Source organism: Ornithodoros turicata, chromosome 1 (genome assembly GCF_037126465.1).
Source record: "Ornithodoros turicata isolate Travis chromosome 1, ASM3712646v1, whole genome shotgun sequence".
Taxonomy (NCBI): Eukaryota; Metazoa; Arthropoda; class Arachnida; order Ixodida; family Argasidae; genus Ornithodoros; species Ornithodoros turicata.
The window spans coordinates 95,561,332-95,577,668 of NC_088201.1; the positions used below are offsets into that span (position 1 = coordinate 95,561,332).

The window sequence follows — 16,337 nt, forward strand, 5'->3', positions numbered from 1 at the left end:
CGCTCTTCTGTACTATTATTCATCATAAAAAGAGAGATTCTGCAGGGAGGGATAGCGAGAGAGATTCCTGCATTATATTGTGCAGCCTTATGTATCGGAAGGATCTTTCTTATTTCGTAAGAGTTTTAATGCTACTTGACGGCTGTTCTCGGCTTTGGCCTGTGTGGTTCAAACGCACCGGCAGCTAACACCTTTGTTGTCTGCCATGGACGACGAGGTTGGTTCGGTTTCAGAATAGAAATTATATATTTCGGGGAATAGGTGCTTGAAAACAAAAGTCGGTAAGACATCGTTATTTCCATTTCGCACACTTCTATAAAATGGCTCACAAGCATCACTGAATTCCATCGAACTGAAGATAAGAAGCGTCACTGACGAAATCAAGTGTTTATGTTACTGCTCGGAAATGTCAGGAAGTTCCTGGTGAGAAAATTATGTGACAAAGATGAGTGAGAGTCCTGCTGAATCGACGAGGCCGTTGTCGACGAAGGAAAGGGAAAAAAACAACTGAAAAGAATCTTTGAGAAGAACTTCCGAAAAAGCTTAGTGCTGAATATTGTGCTTTGGAGCGAATTTCATTTGATGTGTTCGCATTTTCTGTTGCCTTTTGTCATCTTCTTGTGAAACTCTAGGGAACAGCAAACCCCGCAGTAGGTGGCCATGAACAAAGCGGCCATGGGCAGAGGAGCACCTGCGAAGTCAAACTTACTTTACTCATTTATCTTTCACTTTACTCCATGAGCTGCTGCCAATTACGACGCCCATTAGCAGCTCTACCACTGCACTCCAGCTCTAGAGGGTGTGCAAGCTAACGTGCACTGGAGTATAAAAAAAAAAACACAAAAAAGAAACACGGTGCGTGAGAGGCGAATTAATTAGCAAACTTCCTAATTATTTCTGGCCGAATTGTCAATGGAATAGCTGTAGAGCGTGTTGAGAAACACCTATCACAATTGTTTCCTACAGCGTGCACCTTGTGTGGAGTTTTTTCCCTGTAAGAAAGAACGCGCGGGAAATTAGAAAGTGTACCACATGACAGGAGGCGAGCACGGATACCCGCACGCCTCGATTTCAGAAGTCGCAACACAAGAACTACTACACCCTTTATCTCACGACAAACTGTGAAGCGAGCTTGAAGTGAAAGCCTACCCGGGGAGAGCTGAGAGCGCCATGCTGAAAGACGACAAAGTATCAACAGGAATGAAATATACCATGTAACGTCTTGCGAATGCGAAATCTTAGAAACGTGCACCTATCGCATCTAATGCTGTCAGTGGACTGGTACAATATTCTCAACGTGAAAGGATTCTGTAATCGCAAGCGATACCCATTTTTTTATTTTTCCGGATTGAATGCAAAACACAAAACAGGTGTAACGTGCGAAAAAAATAGAAAAAGTTGTTGCATTGTTACTTATATTCCTGTTGATACTTTATCACCTTTCAGCATGGCGCACCTAACCGTCCCTGGATGCGTCTGCAGCTGTCGACGCATACCTGAATGTCCTTTTCGGCAGATAGCGGATGTACTAGTTCTTCTGTACGCGTGAGAGCTGTGAAATCGAGGTCTGCACGTAGGTGCGCTCGTCTCGTGAGACTTGCTTCACTCTTGAATTTCGCGCGCGCTCTTTCCTACCAGGGGAAAAAAAGTACACGCAAGACGTAAAAAAGACGTACAAAAAAAAAAAAAAGAAAAGCAATCGCCATGGGTGGCTCTCGACACGCTATACAACTTTCAAGTTCACATTGTGGCCGAAGGACGAATAATTAAAAGTGAGTTAATTAATTTCGCCTAATTAGTCAGGCACAATGGAAAAAATACAGGCGAATAGAATACGCGACTCCACACAATTGTCTCCAGTCTTCATTCACTTATAACGCACCTGTAGTTTTAGACCCCGCTGCACGTTTGCTTGCCTTCCCTGTACACTCGATTGTAACGTTATGTATGTGTTGTAACAGCACTTACAAATAAGCTTGTTGAAAACTATAAAGGGTACGCTCCATCCTGTTGCTAAAAACATGTTGGACATGTACCCAAGCAGCAACGAGGTCGTGTACAGGATCAACTGCAGTTGGCGCACCAAATTTGGAAAACGGTCCTGGAATTAGAAATTAGCATTCAGCAGCGTCAAATTAAGGTGACAGGGAACTGTTCGCTGGAAAACACAACTTGTCATTGGTTTGTTGAAAAAAAATGCTGCAGTTCATCACGACAAGCTTATCCTGTGCGGCGGTATCAGTTATTCACGCTGAAGCTCTGCTCTCCATGAAATATGCAGGCCAATATATGCATGCTCTTGAGATCTGGAGCGCCCTATTCTTGCAGGCGAAGAAGAAGCTTAGCCCGTTACCCTGTGGTTTACTGCCTCCTAGAACTGCATGATTTTGTCATTGGTTGACATCCCCCACTGATATTCCTTGATATTCCCTGTTAGGATGGTGCTTGATCGAACCTTCGTTGAAGGAGACTATATGTGGGATGTAGCAGCCGCATGAACACAGCACGCCACTTTCCCGCTGCGCCACATCGAACACTGCATTCATCTCGAGAACGAGATAGTTCGTTTTTACAGTTCTCAACAATGGTTCATGATTTGCTGTTCTGATGTTTTACCAGTGCCTATGACTCCGCAACTAGCTTGCTGTTTCAACTGACGAGTGGACGATATGCGAGGATCACTGATAATTTGTTAGCATCTGTGAAACGGTCAAGCGCTACATATTTATTATCTATGCATCGCCTATTCAAAACTAAATAAGTAACTAAAACATACAGGGATACTTGAAAGGGAATATGGTTATGTTTAGTCCATACACATGGGTTGTGCGGAATGCTCTTGTGTGGAATGCCTTCTGCATCACTGATGCGAATCGTCTCGAAGCTGTTCATCAAAGAGCTCTTCACATCTTCGCTACTTTTTCCTGCATCCCGGCCGTTGAATTGTATGATTAGAATAGTTTGTTGAAGCATTTCACCCTGCTGCCACTGACTGCACGATGCAATATTGCTAATGATCTCTTCACTTATAAATGTGTGAATTACTGTATTGATTCTTCATTTCTTTTAAGTCGTCTGAGGTTTTGTTTTCCCAGAAACAATAGTTTTGAAAGACAGAGTCGCGTTACGTAATCAGCCTTCATTTTATGTAAATAATTTCTGTCCATAAGAACCTATTGTACGCTGCCAAATGTTGGTAAATTCAATTTCGATGTCATGTGACATCTTTCATCCGTCTTTTGGGTCCTTCAAGACCATGTGCCTATTGCCATGTCAATTACCATGTGCCTATCGTAACGACTGCTGCGCTTATGTCTTGTATTCATATTCATTTTCTTAAATATTTTAACATGTTTTGTGTGGAATTTCGTCTGTATTGTTTATACATTTGTTGTGTACTGGTCTGGAATGTCAGCCCAAGCAAGCAAATATGAGACGGGAGAAACGTCAGGATAGCCGTTTCCTGTCTCTGAACTCTCACTGGACTTACCGGCGAGTTAGACTCGGTCTGTTTGGGCGTCTCGACGAGTGTTGTAACGAACCGAAATCGACATTAAAACCTGCGACGAGGTGTTTTCTTACTTGGTTGCTTCACCAGCACAGCAATGGCAACACTCATTGGTCAGATTGAGCCGTGCGACATCAGCAACCAAGACTCGTGGTTATGCTACGTCGAACGTTTCGAGCAAAACAGAGGTCAGTGTTCCTCAGCGTGTGCGGCGCGTCGACTTACCCGCTAGTACGTTCGCTGACGCTCCCCAAAAATTCGGAGTGTACCTGCAGCGCTTAACATAGCACAGCGCCCCCACACCATCGGAGAGCCTTCGCAGGCACCATTTTCACAAATAGGATCAAAAGCTAGAGAAAATATCACGGACTACATCGCTGAAATACGGCTTCTCAGCGAGATTTGCAACTTCCAGGATCTGGATAATATGCACAGAGACCGACTGGTTGGTGGAATCCATGATCAATCGGTACAGAAAGACTCAACTGACGTTCAAGTCAGCGATGGACCTTGCATTGGCAGCAGCAGAAGCAGATTCACGTAACGTTTCAGAGCTCCGGGCATCTGACGAAAACGTCCTTTATACTGGCGGCAAGAACACCCGCAAACAAACCACACACAAGTCCAGAACAAGTGAAATGACTCTAAGAAAGTTCATCAGCTGCGGGGAGAACCATGATAGGTAGACTTGCAGGTTTCGCAATGTTACATGCAACGTCTGCCAGAAAAAGGTCATATCGAGAGAGCATGTTTCAAGAAGCAACAGTCACTCTGGAAGGATGACCAGAAGACCACTTCAGAGCTACACAACGTCTACGTCTTGGACAGCGCATCCAAAACCGAAGAGGTCTATGATATGTTTCATTTGGAAGCGCCAGTCCTCTTCTCGCGGACTCAACCTTTTTGCTTTGAGGTCAAACTCGACGGAAACCCCGTAACAATGGAAGTCTACTCGGGTTTCAACCCGTTAATCATAAACGAAGCTGTGTACAAGCGACTCTGGCCATACAGCCATGTGGCCATGAGGGACGCCTCATGCCAGAGGATGTTGTTCTTCGTACGCAGTCTCATGACCAGCTCCCGGTGCTTGGCTTCTGAAGTGTGCAAGTCCAATACCGCGACAGAATGGCAAAAAAAGTGTCTGCTCGTCGGCAGATCTTGGCAGATCCTTGGCAGATCTTGGTTTGACAACTTGGGAACTGGAATGCAAGGCATTCACTCGCTTTCTGACTCTGCGACAATGTGGAGACACCACAAGGTTTTCCAATACGGACTAGGGCAGTTCACAGGACCTCAGGTGTCGATTGTCATCACTCCAGATGCCATTCCCATTTTCCAGAAGTGCCGGCCGCGCTGTTCGCACTTAATGAACAAAGTGGATGCAGTGACTGAAAAAAAAAGCACAGGACGGAGTTTTGAGCCGGCTACATACTCAAAATGGGCAACACCAATTGTGCGTATGTGCAAGCGGGATGGAACTATTCGGATCTGCGGTGATTATAAATGCACGGTGAACACAGGGAGTTCACTAGACACGTATCCGTTACCAAGAGCCACAGAAATTTTTGCTGTATTGTCAAACGGCAAGCTGTTCACGAAGCTGGACCCCAATTAGGCTGACCTGCAACTGCCTCTAGACGAGAACTCATCAAATATCCTGACACTCAATAGCCCTCAAGGTTCGTTCATAGTAAAGCGACTGCGTTTCGGCAGCACCCGGGTTTTTTCAACGCTTGATGATGGACACGATGCTGAAAGGGATTTCCGGCGTAGCAGCATTTTTGGACGACGACACAATCTCCAGTTCGACACGCCAGGAACATGACCAACGTGTTCAAGCAGTGCTCGACAAGCTGGAGCAAGCAGGCTTGTGGGTAAACCACCCCAAGACACTATTTGCTAAAAGGGAGCTGGAATTCCTGGGTTTCCAAACCAATGCTAAAGGGATCCACGCTCCGACAAGCAAAGTTGCGGCGGTTCACAATGCTCCAGAGCCTACCAACAAGAAAAGAACTACAAGCTTTCTTGGGGCTGGTGAATTTCTATGAACGTTTCCAACAAAACAAAGCTACGCTACTCGAACGACTGCACAAACTTCTGGACAAAAATGCTAAGTGGGAGTGGACCGGACAGCATGCAGTGACTTTCAATAAGGTCAAGAGTGCCTGTCCGAAAATCTAATTCTGAAGCACTAGGATATACCTATGCTGATTAGTCTTGTTTTGTGATGATTCTCCTTAAGGCGTGGGTGCTGTGACTTCCCACGTTCAACCAAACGCACAACGAGCACCCATTTCTTTCAGTTGAAGGGCGCTCTACACCAGCGAAAGGATCTATGCACAGCTAGACAGAAAAGCTCTAGCTTTCATTTTTGGCATTACCATGTTCCGGCAATACTGTATGGGAAGGAGTTTCGTAATATACACGGATCACAAGTCGTTGTTTGGCATACTGGGACAAGGTCGACAGACGCCTGCAGTCCTCTCGCCCAGAGTGCTACGTCTGACTCTGATATTGGGATCGTATGACTATATACTGCAATACCGAAGTGGAGCACAAATGGGGAACGCTGATGACACAAGCAGACTACCCCTCGAGGCAGGTTCGGATGACAATCCTGACCCGAATCCGCCTGGAGTCCTGCTGCTAGAGGCAGTACAGGACGCACCTATTCGTGCGGAACAGATTGCAATAGAAACAGCCAAGACGCCATTCACGGCAAGGTACTCCACAGGACAGAGGAAGGATGGCCTGAATCAGAAACGAAGGAACAATCATTTCAACCGTTTCAAGTTAGGAGGAACGAGCTGTCACTCCTGAAAGGTTGCATCCTCTGGAGGAACTGATTAGCTATACCACCGACACTGGAGACAAACGTTATGGGCACGCTTCATGCAAGGCATGCCAGAATTATGAGAACAAGGGCTTTGTCAAGGAGTTACGTGTGGTGGCCAGGTATTGACAGTGATATTGAAAACACTGTCAGCAGCTGCCGGTCCAGCCAGATGACGCACAACATGGCGCCACGAGAAGCTCCGCAATCATGGATTCCGCCGTCCAGACCGTGGTGACGGGTTCATCTCGACTACGCGGGATCCATAGACGAAACTTCCTCGTGGATTGTGCAGGGGCTCATTATTTCATTCCCCGCGTCACCACCAGCACTGGGGAGTTTCCTCCCCACTGCTCCCCACTCATCATCTCGCAATAAAGCTGTTGTTGTTGTTGTTGTTCCTGGTGGGAGTCGATACTTACTCACGTTGGCCGGAGGTCACACAGGTGTCATCGTTCTCCGCAACTGTGCTTATCAAACATTTGCAACGGACGTTCTCTACTAACGGATTTCCGGAAGTGATTGTCATAGACAATGGTACAAGCTTCGCAGCAGCCGAGATGCGAGAATTCACGAAACTAAATAGGATTCAACAGGTCTTCACGCCAGTTTACCATCCAGCCTCTAACGGTTCTAACGCATGGTACAGACCGTCAAGTCTGGTCTTTCAAGACTGCAATGGAGCAGCTGGGAGTGTAGACTGTTAACCTGTTATTTTCCTTGCGGTCCACCCCGAGTACCACAACTGGAGAGACACCAGCGGAGATCATGTTCGGGCGCCACCTTCGAGTTCGACTTGATCTGCTGCGGCCTGCTAATGACGGACAACAGGACCTAGAGTTGTCTATGGCGGCACGACGGTTCAACAGAGGTGACACGGTGTGCGTACCAGGTTACAGAGGAGCAGACAAATGGTTTTCCGCGACGATTACGGCGACAGAGGGCAACTGTATTTACAGACGCACACATAAGGTGGTAAGAACACATTAACACAACGTTGTTTCCGCAATGGTGCTCACATTTTAAGAGCACATGACTGTCGAAAGGCATGAAAGCAAGGAAAGCAGCGCAAGCAACAAACCGTTGCTAAACTGGAACGTTAGAGAGGATCACGTGATGAACAGGAGGTAATGGCGGTTTTGACACGAGCGACCGCCAGAGGCGTCCACGGAAATCTGTTCGAAAAGGCCGCTCCTGTGTTTTCTTCCCTGCTGGAAAAAGAAGGCATGATCTCAATGAATTCACCCCGCAGTTCCAATGAGACTCAATGTGAAAGTGGACGGCCAATTCGTTCAATGTGTATAAGCGAAGTATTTCTCATTGAGGGAATTGGGAGTTTTGCAGGGAAGTTGCCTTCGCGACAATGTGTTCCACCATGTTGTGTTGCGAAGACCGCACCTAGGAATGAGGAACCAATTGAAGGAATTGCTCTAATGGATATCTATGGGAATTTCTGATTTCCAATTGAGTTGATGAGAGACTCCACCAATAAAAGGAATGCGAATGAATTTAATGAATGCCAATGCCAATTTAATGAATTGTCCTAATGTGAAGCAATAAGACACGATCATTCGCAACTGAAGCAATGACGTAATACGTTTTGGGCGCCGTAGCACATGTTTCCCCATCCGCACTCCAAAATAGTTCACGTGATTCCAAATGTTTTTTTTTATATTTCCTCGGAGGTAGAGGCGCCATGGTAATTTCGTATTGCTTCTCTCACTTGAAGCTATTTTTTTCCATGCAAGGTACCACTGCGTCCAGTGGAAGCGTTCGCCAGCCGCCAACGGAATGGCCAGTCTCTTACGAAACGTGGAACTGTAAGGATGACGGTGGCGCATCTGCAGCAATTCGGGCTTTGCCTTTACGAGTTTTGCCTTTTTAAGGTATGTAGACGACGTGTAAGGCATTGCTGCTCTTTGTACGCCTTTAGCCTTGCAGGCATTATGAGCGCTGATCGAAAGCTAGCAAGACGAAGTGGAGTGTTGCAGTGATACCATAGCTGGGCGGAGTCGCTCATGAGTGCCCCCCACCGTCACCTGACGCCTTTGAGGTGAGCGTGAGTGAGGGCAAGCCGGCGACGAGGCCATCCGTGAGTGCACACATAAGGGGTCTTACTCTCATGAGGTCTCCCGTGAGTGCACTCATGTGGTTTTGCCCCTCATGAGACATCTTGTGAGTGCACTCATGAGGTCTGAGGGGCGCCAGGTCTGTGTGAGTGAAGCCACTGGTGAGGCTGAGGGGTGTGAGGTCAGTATCAGTGCATTCAGAAATGAGGTCAAATGACGCATACGAGACGTGCGCAAATTATGAAGGCACTTACACGTGAGGCCTTCAGGAACCCGAAACCAATTGACGACGCTCGCAAGGCATGAGGCCTATGGGTGACTGCACTCACCCTCATATGTGAGCCCTCACACGGTTTAACACTCAAACTGTTGTAAAACCGTATGAAGGCTCTGATATGACTGACAGCCGTGAAACACATGATAATGCATGTTTACCTTTTTTTATGTGAGTGGGGTAGTTAGGGTATTTATTGATCACGAAAAAAACTCGAAGAGAAGGTCGGCAGGGACCGCTTTGTTGTGTTTGCGGCGCAGCCATCTGAAAAGTGTACATATAGGCACATATAGGCACGGTGCAGGATAAAGGGGTGGTGTGCACATTTTTAGCAATTCCGTCTATGTCGCGCTGGGAACACATCAAGGCGTCCTGAGCTGACTGATTAGTTGGTGGTATAGTTCCAGAGACCCAACTACCGGCAGGGTGCACCTTAAATGGCTGTTGTGCACGTTTTTAGCAAGTTCGTCTACGCGCTGGGAACACAGCGTAGCGTCCTGAGCTGACTGATTACTTGGTGATATGGCTCCAGCTATCCAACTACCGGTAGGGTGCACTGTAAAGGGCTGTTGTGCACGTTTTTTTGCAATTTCGTTTATGCCGTGCTGGAAATACAGGAAAGCGTTCTGAGCTGACCGATGACTTGGTGATACGGTTCCAGTGATCCAATTAGCGCAGGGCGCACTTTAAAGGGCTGGTGTGCACGTTTTTTGCAATTTCGTTTATGCCGTGCTGGGAACACAGCAAAGCGTCCTTAGCTGACTGATTACTTGGTGATATGGTTCCAGTGACCCAACTACAGGCAGGGCGCACTTTAAAGGGCTGGTGTGCACGTTTTTGCCAATTTCGTCTACGTCGCGCTGGGAACACAGCGACGCACCCTAAGCTGACTAATTACTTGGTGACATGGTGCCAGCGACCCAACTACGGGCAGGGTGCACTTTAAAGAGATGGGATGCGCGTTTTTTCCAATTTCGTCTATGTGGCGCTCCCAACACAGCGAAGCGTCCTGAGCTGACTGATTACTTGGTGATACGGTGTCATCAGTGGTCCCTACACGACGTCACCATCCACCAGGCACCTCATCACCCAGCGGAGACTGATAATCACTTCACCCTCATCTCCATTCCTCATACATCTTCCCTCCTCTTAACAGGCCTCAGCCTCAAATTCCCTTCACCTGCACGGTGGGACTGGTATTCACATTACGGTTTGGTGGACCGCCCCAAATAGTCACAGATATGGTTCTTCTGCGCGATCAGAGCCGTTTTGACCGCTTTAAAGGGCTGCTGTGCCCAGTTTCTGGGAAAACTCTGCCCACATTAGCAATATTGCAGGTAGATGATGTATCCCAAATGGTTTCGGAGGTGTTTCTTGCACCGCGACATGAGCTTTCCCGAACGCTTTAAAGGGCTCCTGTGCCAGATTCTTCGCAAATTCTCGGCCAGCAGTGACAATATCCCAGTGGGGAAGAACCCCACATCTTTACAGATATGTTTCTTGCACCGCGATCGGAGCCTTTTTGTTCACTTTAAAGGGCTGCTGTGCCGCGTTCTTCGGAAATTCGCGGCCAACATTGCCCTTGTCCCCGTGGGAAAGTGTCCCACATGGTCACAGTGGGGTTGGGCTGGTAGTTGGGTTGCTGGTACCATGTCACCAAGTAATCAGTCAGCTTAGGGTGCCTCGCTGTGTTCCCAGCGCGACATAGACGAAATTGCTAAAAACCTGCACATCAGCCCTTTAAAGTGCACCCTGCCGGTAGTTGGGTCGCTGGCACCATGTCACCAAGTAATTAGTCAGCTTAGGACGCTTCGATGTGTTCCCAGCGCGACATAGACGAAATTGCGAAAACCGTGCACACCAGCTCTTTAAAGTGCACCCTGCTAGAAGTTGGGTCGCTGGCACTATATCACCAAGTCATCGGTCAGCTTAGGACGCTTCGCTGTGTTCCCAGCGCTACACAGACGAAATTACCAAAAACGTACACACCAGTCCTTTAAGGTGCATCTTGCGGGTAGTTGGGTCGCTGGCACCATATCACCAAGTATGTGGAGTAACCAGTGAGCTTAGGACGCTTCGCTGTGTTCCCAGCGCTACATAGACGAAATTGCCAAAAACGTGTACATCGGCCTTTTAAAGGAGCAGTCTGGAGGCCCACAACTTTGTTTATGTTTTTGGTCAGTATGGAATGTTAGGCGGCCGAAAACAGTTTTCCCACAATTAGTGCAACCGTAGCGAAATTGGGACGCCTGCAATAGCTCCCCGAACCTCCTGTGCGCGAAACACCCTCCTTCGTCTTCACGATAGGCACGTGATGAGCGCCACCACGCGCGTCACTAAGTGACGCAAGTGGTAAGGACGCTCCTCATTAGACCTGGGATCACATGATCGAGGTGAGCAACATCGTGCAGGTCGGAGCGTCTGCTACCGCTTCGGAGACGCCATGCGTTCTCCGGCTACGTGATGTCCGGTTTGAAGGCTGTCCACGACACAACCACGATTTTTTGGGACCGCAGACACCACGGGAAGAACGAGTGGCCCAGCGCGACATTGACGAAAGTGCTAAAAACGCGCACACCACCCCTATAAACTGCACCATGCCTATATGTAAACTTTTCAGATGGCTGCGCCGCAAACACAGCAAAGCGGTCTTTGCCTACCTTTGCTTCTAGTTTTTTCGTTATCAATAAATAGATACCCTGTCCCCCCCCCCACACATAAATAAAGTAAAAATTCACTATGATTTGCTTCACTGCTGTCAGCCGCATAAGAGCCTTCATACGGTTTTACAACCGCTTGACTGTTAAACCGTATGAGGGCCCATCGGTGAGTGCACTCACGGTCGGCCTCATGCCTTGAGCGCCGTCAATAGGCTTCGCGTTCCAGAAGGCGTCACATGTGAGTGCCTTCATAATTTGCTCACGCCTCGCATGCGTAATTTGACCTCATTTGTGAATGCACTCATACTGACTTCCCACCCAACAGGCCTCACCGGTGACTTCACTCACACAGACCTGGCGCCCCTCAGACCTTATGACTGCACGCAGAGGAGGTCTCATAAGGGGCAAAACCTCATGAGTGAGGGCTTGCGTTTGTGAGGGCCGTGAGGGTGAGGGCGAGTGAGGGCATGCGCCCGTGAGGGCCGTGATGGTGAGGACGAGTGAGGGCATGTGCTCGTGAGGGCGGTGAGGGTGAGTGAGGGCATGTACGCGTGAGGGCCGTGAAGGTGAGGGCGAGTGAGATCTTGCGCTTTTGACGGCCGTGATGGTGAGGGCGAGTGAGATTTCACCAAAATGCCCACCTATGAGCGGCACTCTTATCAACCGCGCTGTGTATAGCGGTATGTAATATGTTTCGATGCCTTCTGACATTATCGCAACTTCTTTTGAAATGCTATTTGAAATATCTTGTGAACTAGTATTTAGTGCAGGTTGAGCTCATACGAGGTGGCAGGCAAGGGAGCCTTTGTCACGAGGTGATGATCACCACCTCGCGAGAGCGCAGTCTCGCCGAAGTTGGATATGGCGTTAGTTTTTATGCAAGAAAGGCAAACTAAACGGTAAATCGTGAGCCGGCAGGTGTACGAAACACACGATAAGATGATCGCCGAAGAGCTCAGTGCTTCAATATTTTTTTTTCTCCCTGACGCTGACGCAGCTTGGACGTTGCGAGAACGATATTCCATGGGTTTACTCTTTGTGGATTGCGGTAGTGGGCGTTGGTGATGAACGGTACACCTTCAAAGACACGTAAGTGCTGAATGAAATATATGTTGCTCCTGTTTCTGTGGAACCTGTGCTTCTAACCTGTTTCGTGTGGATTTTTGCGAGCGATCCTCAGCTCCGTGAATACTCACATCTGTGCAAGTAATTTGAAATGACTTTTAACAATGGTATTTTCACGTCTACTGTATTGTCATGTGTAACAATAAATTTTCACGTGGAAACCACACCGAATATATATCCCCTTTTTGCAGCCAAGGCTTATTTTATTCTTTAAAGCAAGTTTCATTAGAGGCAACGGTATTGAATGTTACTACACCTTAAAAAAGTGTATTGAAAAGGAGAATATCAGGGCGACTTCAATGGGAAAGTACTTGTTGGAGCCAGAGGCGTCGGAAGCCCTTCACGGCAGGGGGGGGGGGAGCCCTAACCCAACCCAACCCTACCTAACCTAACCTATGATTTCGTCTGCAAATGATCATTAAAAATGGTCATTGTTAAAAAATCGTACCACCGATTTTTTTAACTTATCTACATGGATAGTTGGAATAAAACAGGCAAGAATATGTCGAGGGCATGACTTCTCGTATAGTACTGGTCACGTCCAAGTCTTCTTGATGATGTCAGTTCAGGCGCGAAAGCTCTTCATTCTGTCCTTCACGCAACAATCGCTGGGTCCCGCGTCTGTCAGTTCGAATTGCAAATAATAATAATAATAATAATAAACTAGGGTTGCAGGACAGGCATTCATGTAGTAAAATTATCCCGGAATCACCCCGTCTGCATCACAACAGGAATAGAATGCTGGGAACGGTTTAAGAATGGAGTAGGAATGACACATGTAGTAATAATTTGTGGCTTTACGTCGCCAGCCAAGTCTGATCATGAGCGACGCCACAGTGGTCGGTCTGTACATTGCCTTTGCCCACCTGAGGGTTCCTTAACGTCCGCCGAAAGACACATGCTAGTGATCGAAGGAATGGAATGGCATCAAGATTTATCAGAAGGGATTCTGGAAGTAGCGTTTCCACAAAAAGGGCAGATGTTTTTTGAAGAACGCAACATGTTCCTATATCGATCTCAATTAGTCTTATTCTGTTTGTCGTACCTGGTCCCCCAAGGGTTCACGATCCAAATCACACACGTGCATTTCCTTTCAAAATTTTGCTCTGACGACTTTTGCAGCCCCATCTCTAGTCTCAGTACTCTCAATCACAGCCGTGGCGAGGCAAGTTTGCACCCAGAGCAGGGCAAATCTAAAGCGCCGCCCCCTCTCCCACTGCTGTCAGAAGCCCTATAAACAAGGAAATGAAACGCTTGTTTGCGCTGTAAAGATGGTAAATTAAAGTTTTCGTTGTTCCCGCTTTATCTTGCCCAACCGACGTGCTAGAACCTGCCGTTCGGCTCTCTCTCAGGCGAGAGCGCCCATGGCTGCTGCCCCTCTCGCACCCCCGTCGCTACAACTGTGCTCTCAATAGCAGTCGGTAGTGGTAACGTCGGTGAAAATTGTGAAAAAGCAATGCCACTTCAGCAGAGGCACAGTATAACAAAGATTTTTCTTATCTCCTACACTTGTAAAAATGCAATTTGACTGCTACATAACCCAGAGAAGTCGTAGGCGATAAAACCCCAATGCAGGGGACACGAAAACACGGCACGCACACGAAGCGCTGTGTTTCAGTGCTTCCTGTGTGTGTCGGCTTTTCGTGTCCCCCGCACTGGGGTTTTATCGCTCTTAAAATGTACCACCAAAGAGCCCGGTTTTTATCGCTTTTTAAGTTGTAGGTAATGCGGTAACCACACCTCTGAATTATGTAGGCTCCCGGGTCATTTCCGGGTTATCGCTCAGTACCGTAAGAGGCACGCGGGCCTTGCGGAACTCGCGAAAAGGGGGGAGGGGCGACTGCCCCCCCCTGCCCCCACCTTACTACGCCCATGGTTGCAGCACGTTGGCTCAATGGGAAACAAGACTGACCTCCAGTGAGTTTGTGTGTGTGCTATTCAGTGTGTCTTGAGATGGACCCCATTGACTTCGACAGAGAGTTTATGATGACGAATAGCAGCAAGAAGACAAGGACAGGGTAGAAGTAGACAGGACGACTGCAGACTCTCAACTGACGTTTAATCAAGGAACACAGCATCTTAAACGCTAACATCTAGGTCACCGACTATCGCCTAAAAATGTAGAGAGAGGACAAGGTTTATGCTACTGGCTGGGAGATAGAACTCAACATCTTATCCATGCGTAGAAAATCTATTTCCACGTCAGGGGAGCTGAGACATCTGTCATTACACGTGGCAATAAGAAATGACTCCATTATCTCCCGCACCAACTGATCTTTATGAACTGCCAGCATCTCGGTCTGATTGAAAAACGGCATACACTTACAATCTCGGCAATGGACGCTCAAGTGACCGGATGGGGTTCTTCCAAGTGAAGAGGCATGTTCCATAAGCCTTATGTTAAGGCTTCTACATGATTGACCAACATAGCATCTGCCACACTGAAGCGGTATGCATTAACATTAGGCTTTAAGCAGACTGGAGTGGTTTTTAGAGGCGGAGAAGCAATTCCCAGACTGCATGTCCGGCTTTCGCAAACGCAGGTCCCCCATGGACGGGATCCTGGACCTAATTACCTTTGTAGAACACGAGCGCGCCGAGGGTCGGATTACGGTCGCAGTGTTCCTCGATATCCGAAGAGCATACGACACGGTAAGCCACAGCCATGTTGTCCATGAACTGTATGCTCGCGGGATCAAGGGTCGGACCCTACGTTGGGTTGCGGATTTTCTTCGAGGGCAGTCCGTATACATGAAGACAGAAGATGGAGACAGCGACAGATACGACCTCCCTAATGAAGTGTAGGTGCAGTGTGGCCTTGTGGAGTGCCACAAGGCAGCGTTCTCAGTCCGTTGCTTTTCTATGTGGTTATGGCGGGCCTTCCACAGCAACTGCACAAAAATATAGACATTAGTATGTACGCCGAGGACATCTGCCTATGGACATCTGGCGTACAGTTACCAGCGCTGCAACGGCGGCTTCAAGATGCCCTCGACTGTACGCTAGCATTCTTGAGATCGAGGGGAATGGACATATCTCCCGAAACGACGGTCTTCCTACCCTCCACACGGAAAAAGATGAACAAATTCCAATTGCAGCTTTCGACACAGCAAGTCCAACGGGTTTCACATCATCGCTTTCTGGGAGTTATAATCGACGCAAAACTAACATGGGCCGCCCATACCAAGTATCTGAAGGGCAGAGCTAACGCTAGGATTAACATACTACGGCATCTCACGGGGCCCCGGTGGGGAATGTCAACGTCGTCACTACTCATTGTGCACAGAGCCCTCATCCAGCAAATGACAGCGTATCACCTTCCAGTTCTGAACAACATTTGCGCTACGTCGGAGAACATGCTGTAAGGCGTCTTCGCAAGGAGTTTGAAGGTCTGCCTTACTGGGGTACCCAGTACCACCTCTAACACACTGACCGTAGCAGAGGCCAAAGAACCTCCATTAGAGGCACTAATGGTGCGTGAAACGGTTCGGCATTACCTTCGCCTGTGCACTCAGAATGATCACCATCCCCTGGTGCGGAAGCTGCTTCGCCGGAAACTCTCCTTTCTTAAAACCACTCTCTCCATATTGACGTACATTGCCAACAGCACGGCCGCAACAAGCGGACCCGCACACTCCATGGACGCTACAGACACCTCCTATCTGTACCACCGTGCCCGGGATCAACCAGGGAAAGTCAAGCTTCCCGCCTTTGGCCATGAGACAGCACTGCCTCGAATTGATGGAAAGGCACAAAGGTCGTGTAGCCATCTTCACCGACGGGTCCACGACTCTATCCGGGTCTGCCTCCACATTTGTAATACCAGAGCACAAGAGGGAAGGCATAGCACGATTGTCTCACAGGACAT

The 16,337-nt window shown here is 48.1% G+C and overlaps 1 protein-coding gene across 1 annotated transcript in view; it reads right to left on the reverse strand.

Moving 5' to 3' along the window:
- Positions 1–239: 239 nt before the first annotated feature.
- The window catches only part of LOC135366754 (protein-cysteine N-palmitoyltransferase Rasp-like), a 202,980-nt gene continuing 186,882 nt past the window's right edge, over positions 240–16,337 (reverse strand). The window contains exons 11-12 of the mRNA XM_064599627.1: positions 1,969–2,101; positions 240–691 (exon numbers count right to left, since the gene is read on the reverse strand). Of these exons, the coding sequence (XP_064455697.1) occupies positions 576–691; positions 1,969–2,101 (249 nt within the window). The 3' untranslated portion in view covers positions 240–575. The remainder of the gene's footprint in view (positions 692–1,968; positions 2,102–16,337) is intronic.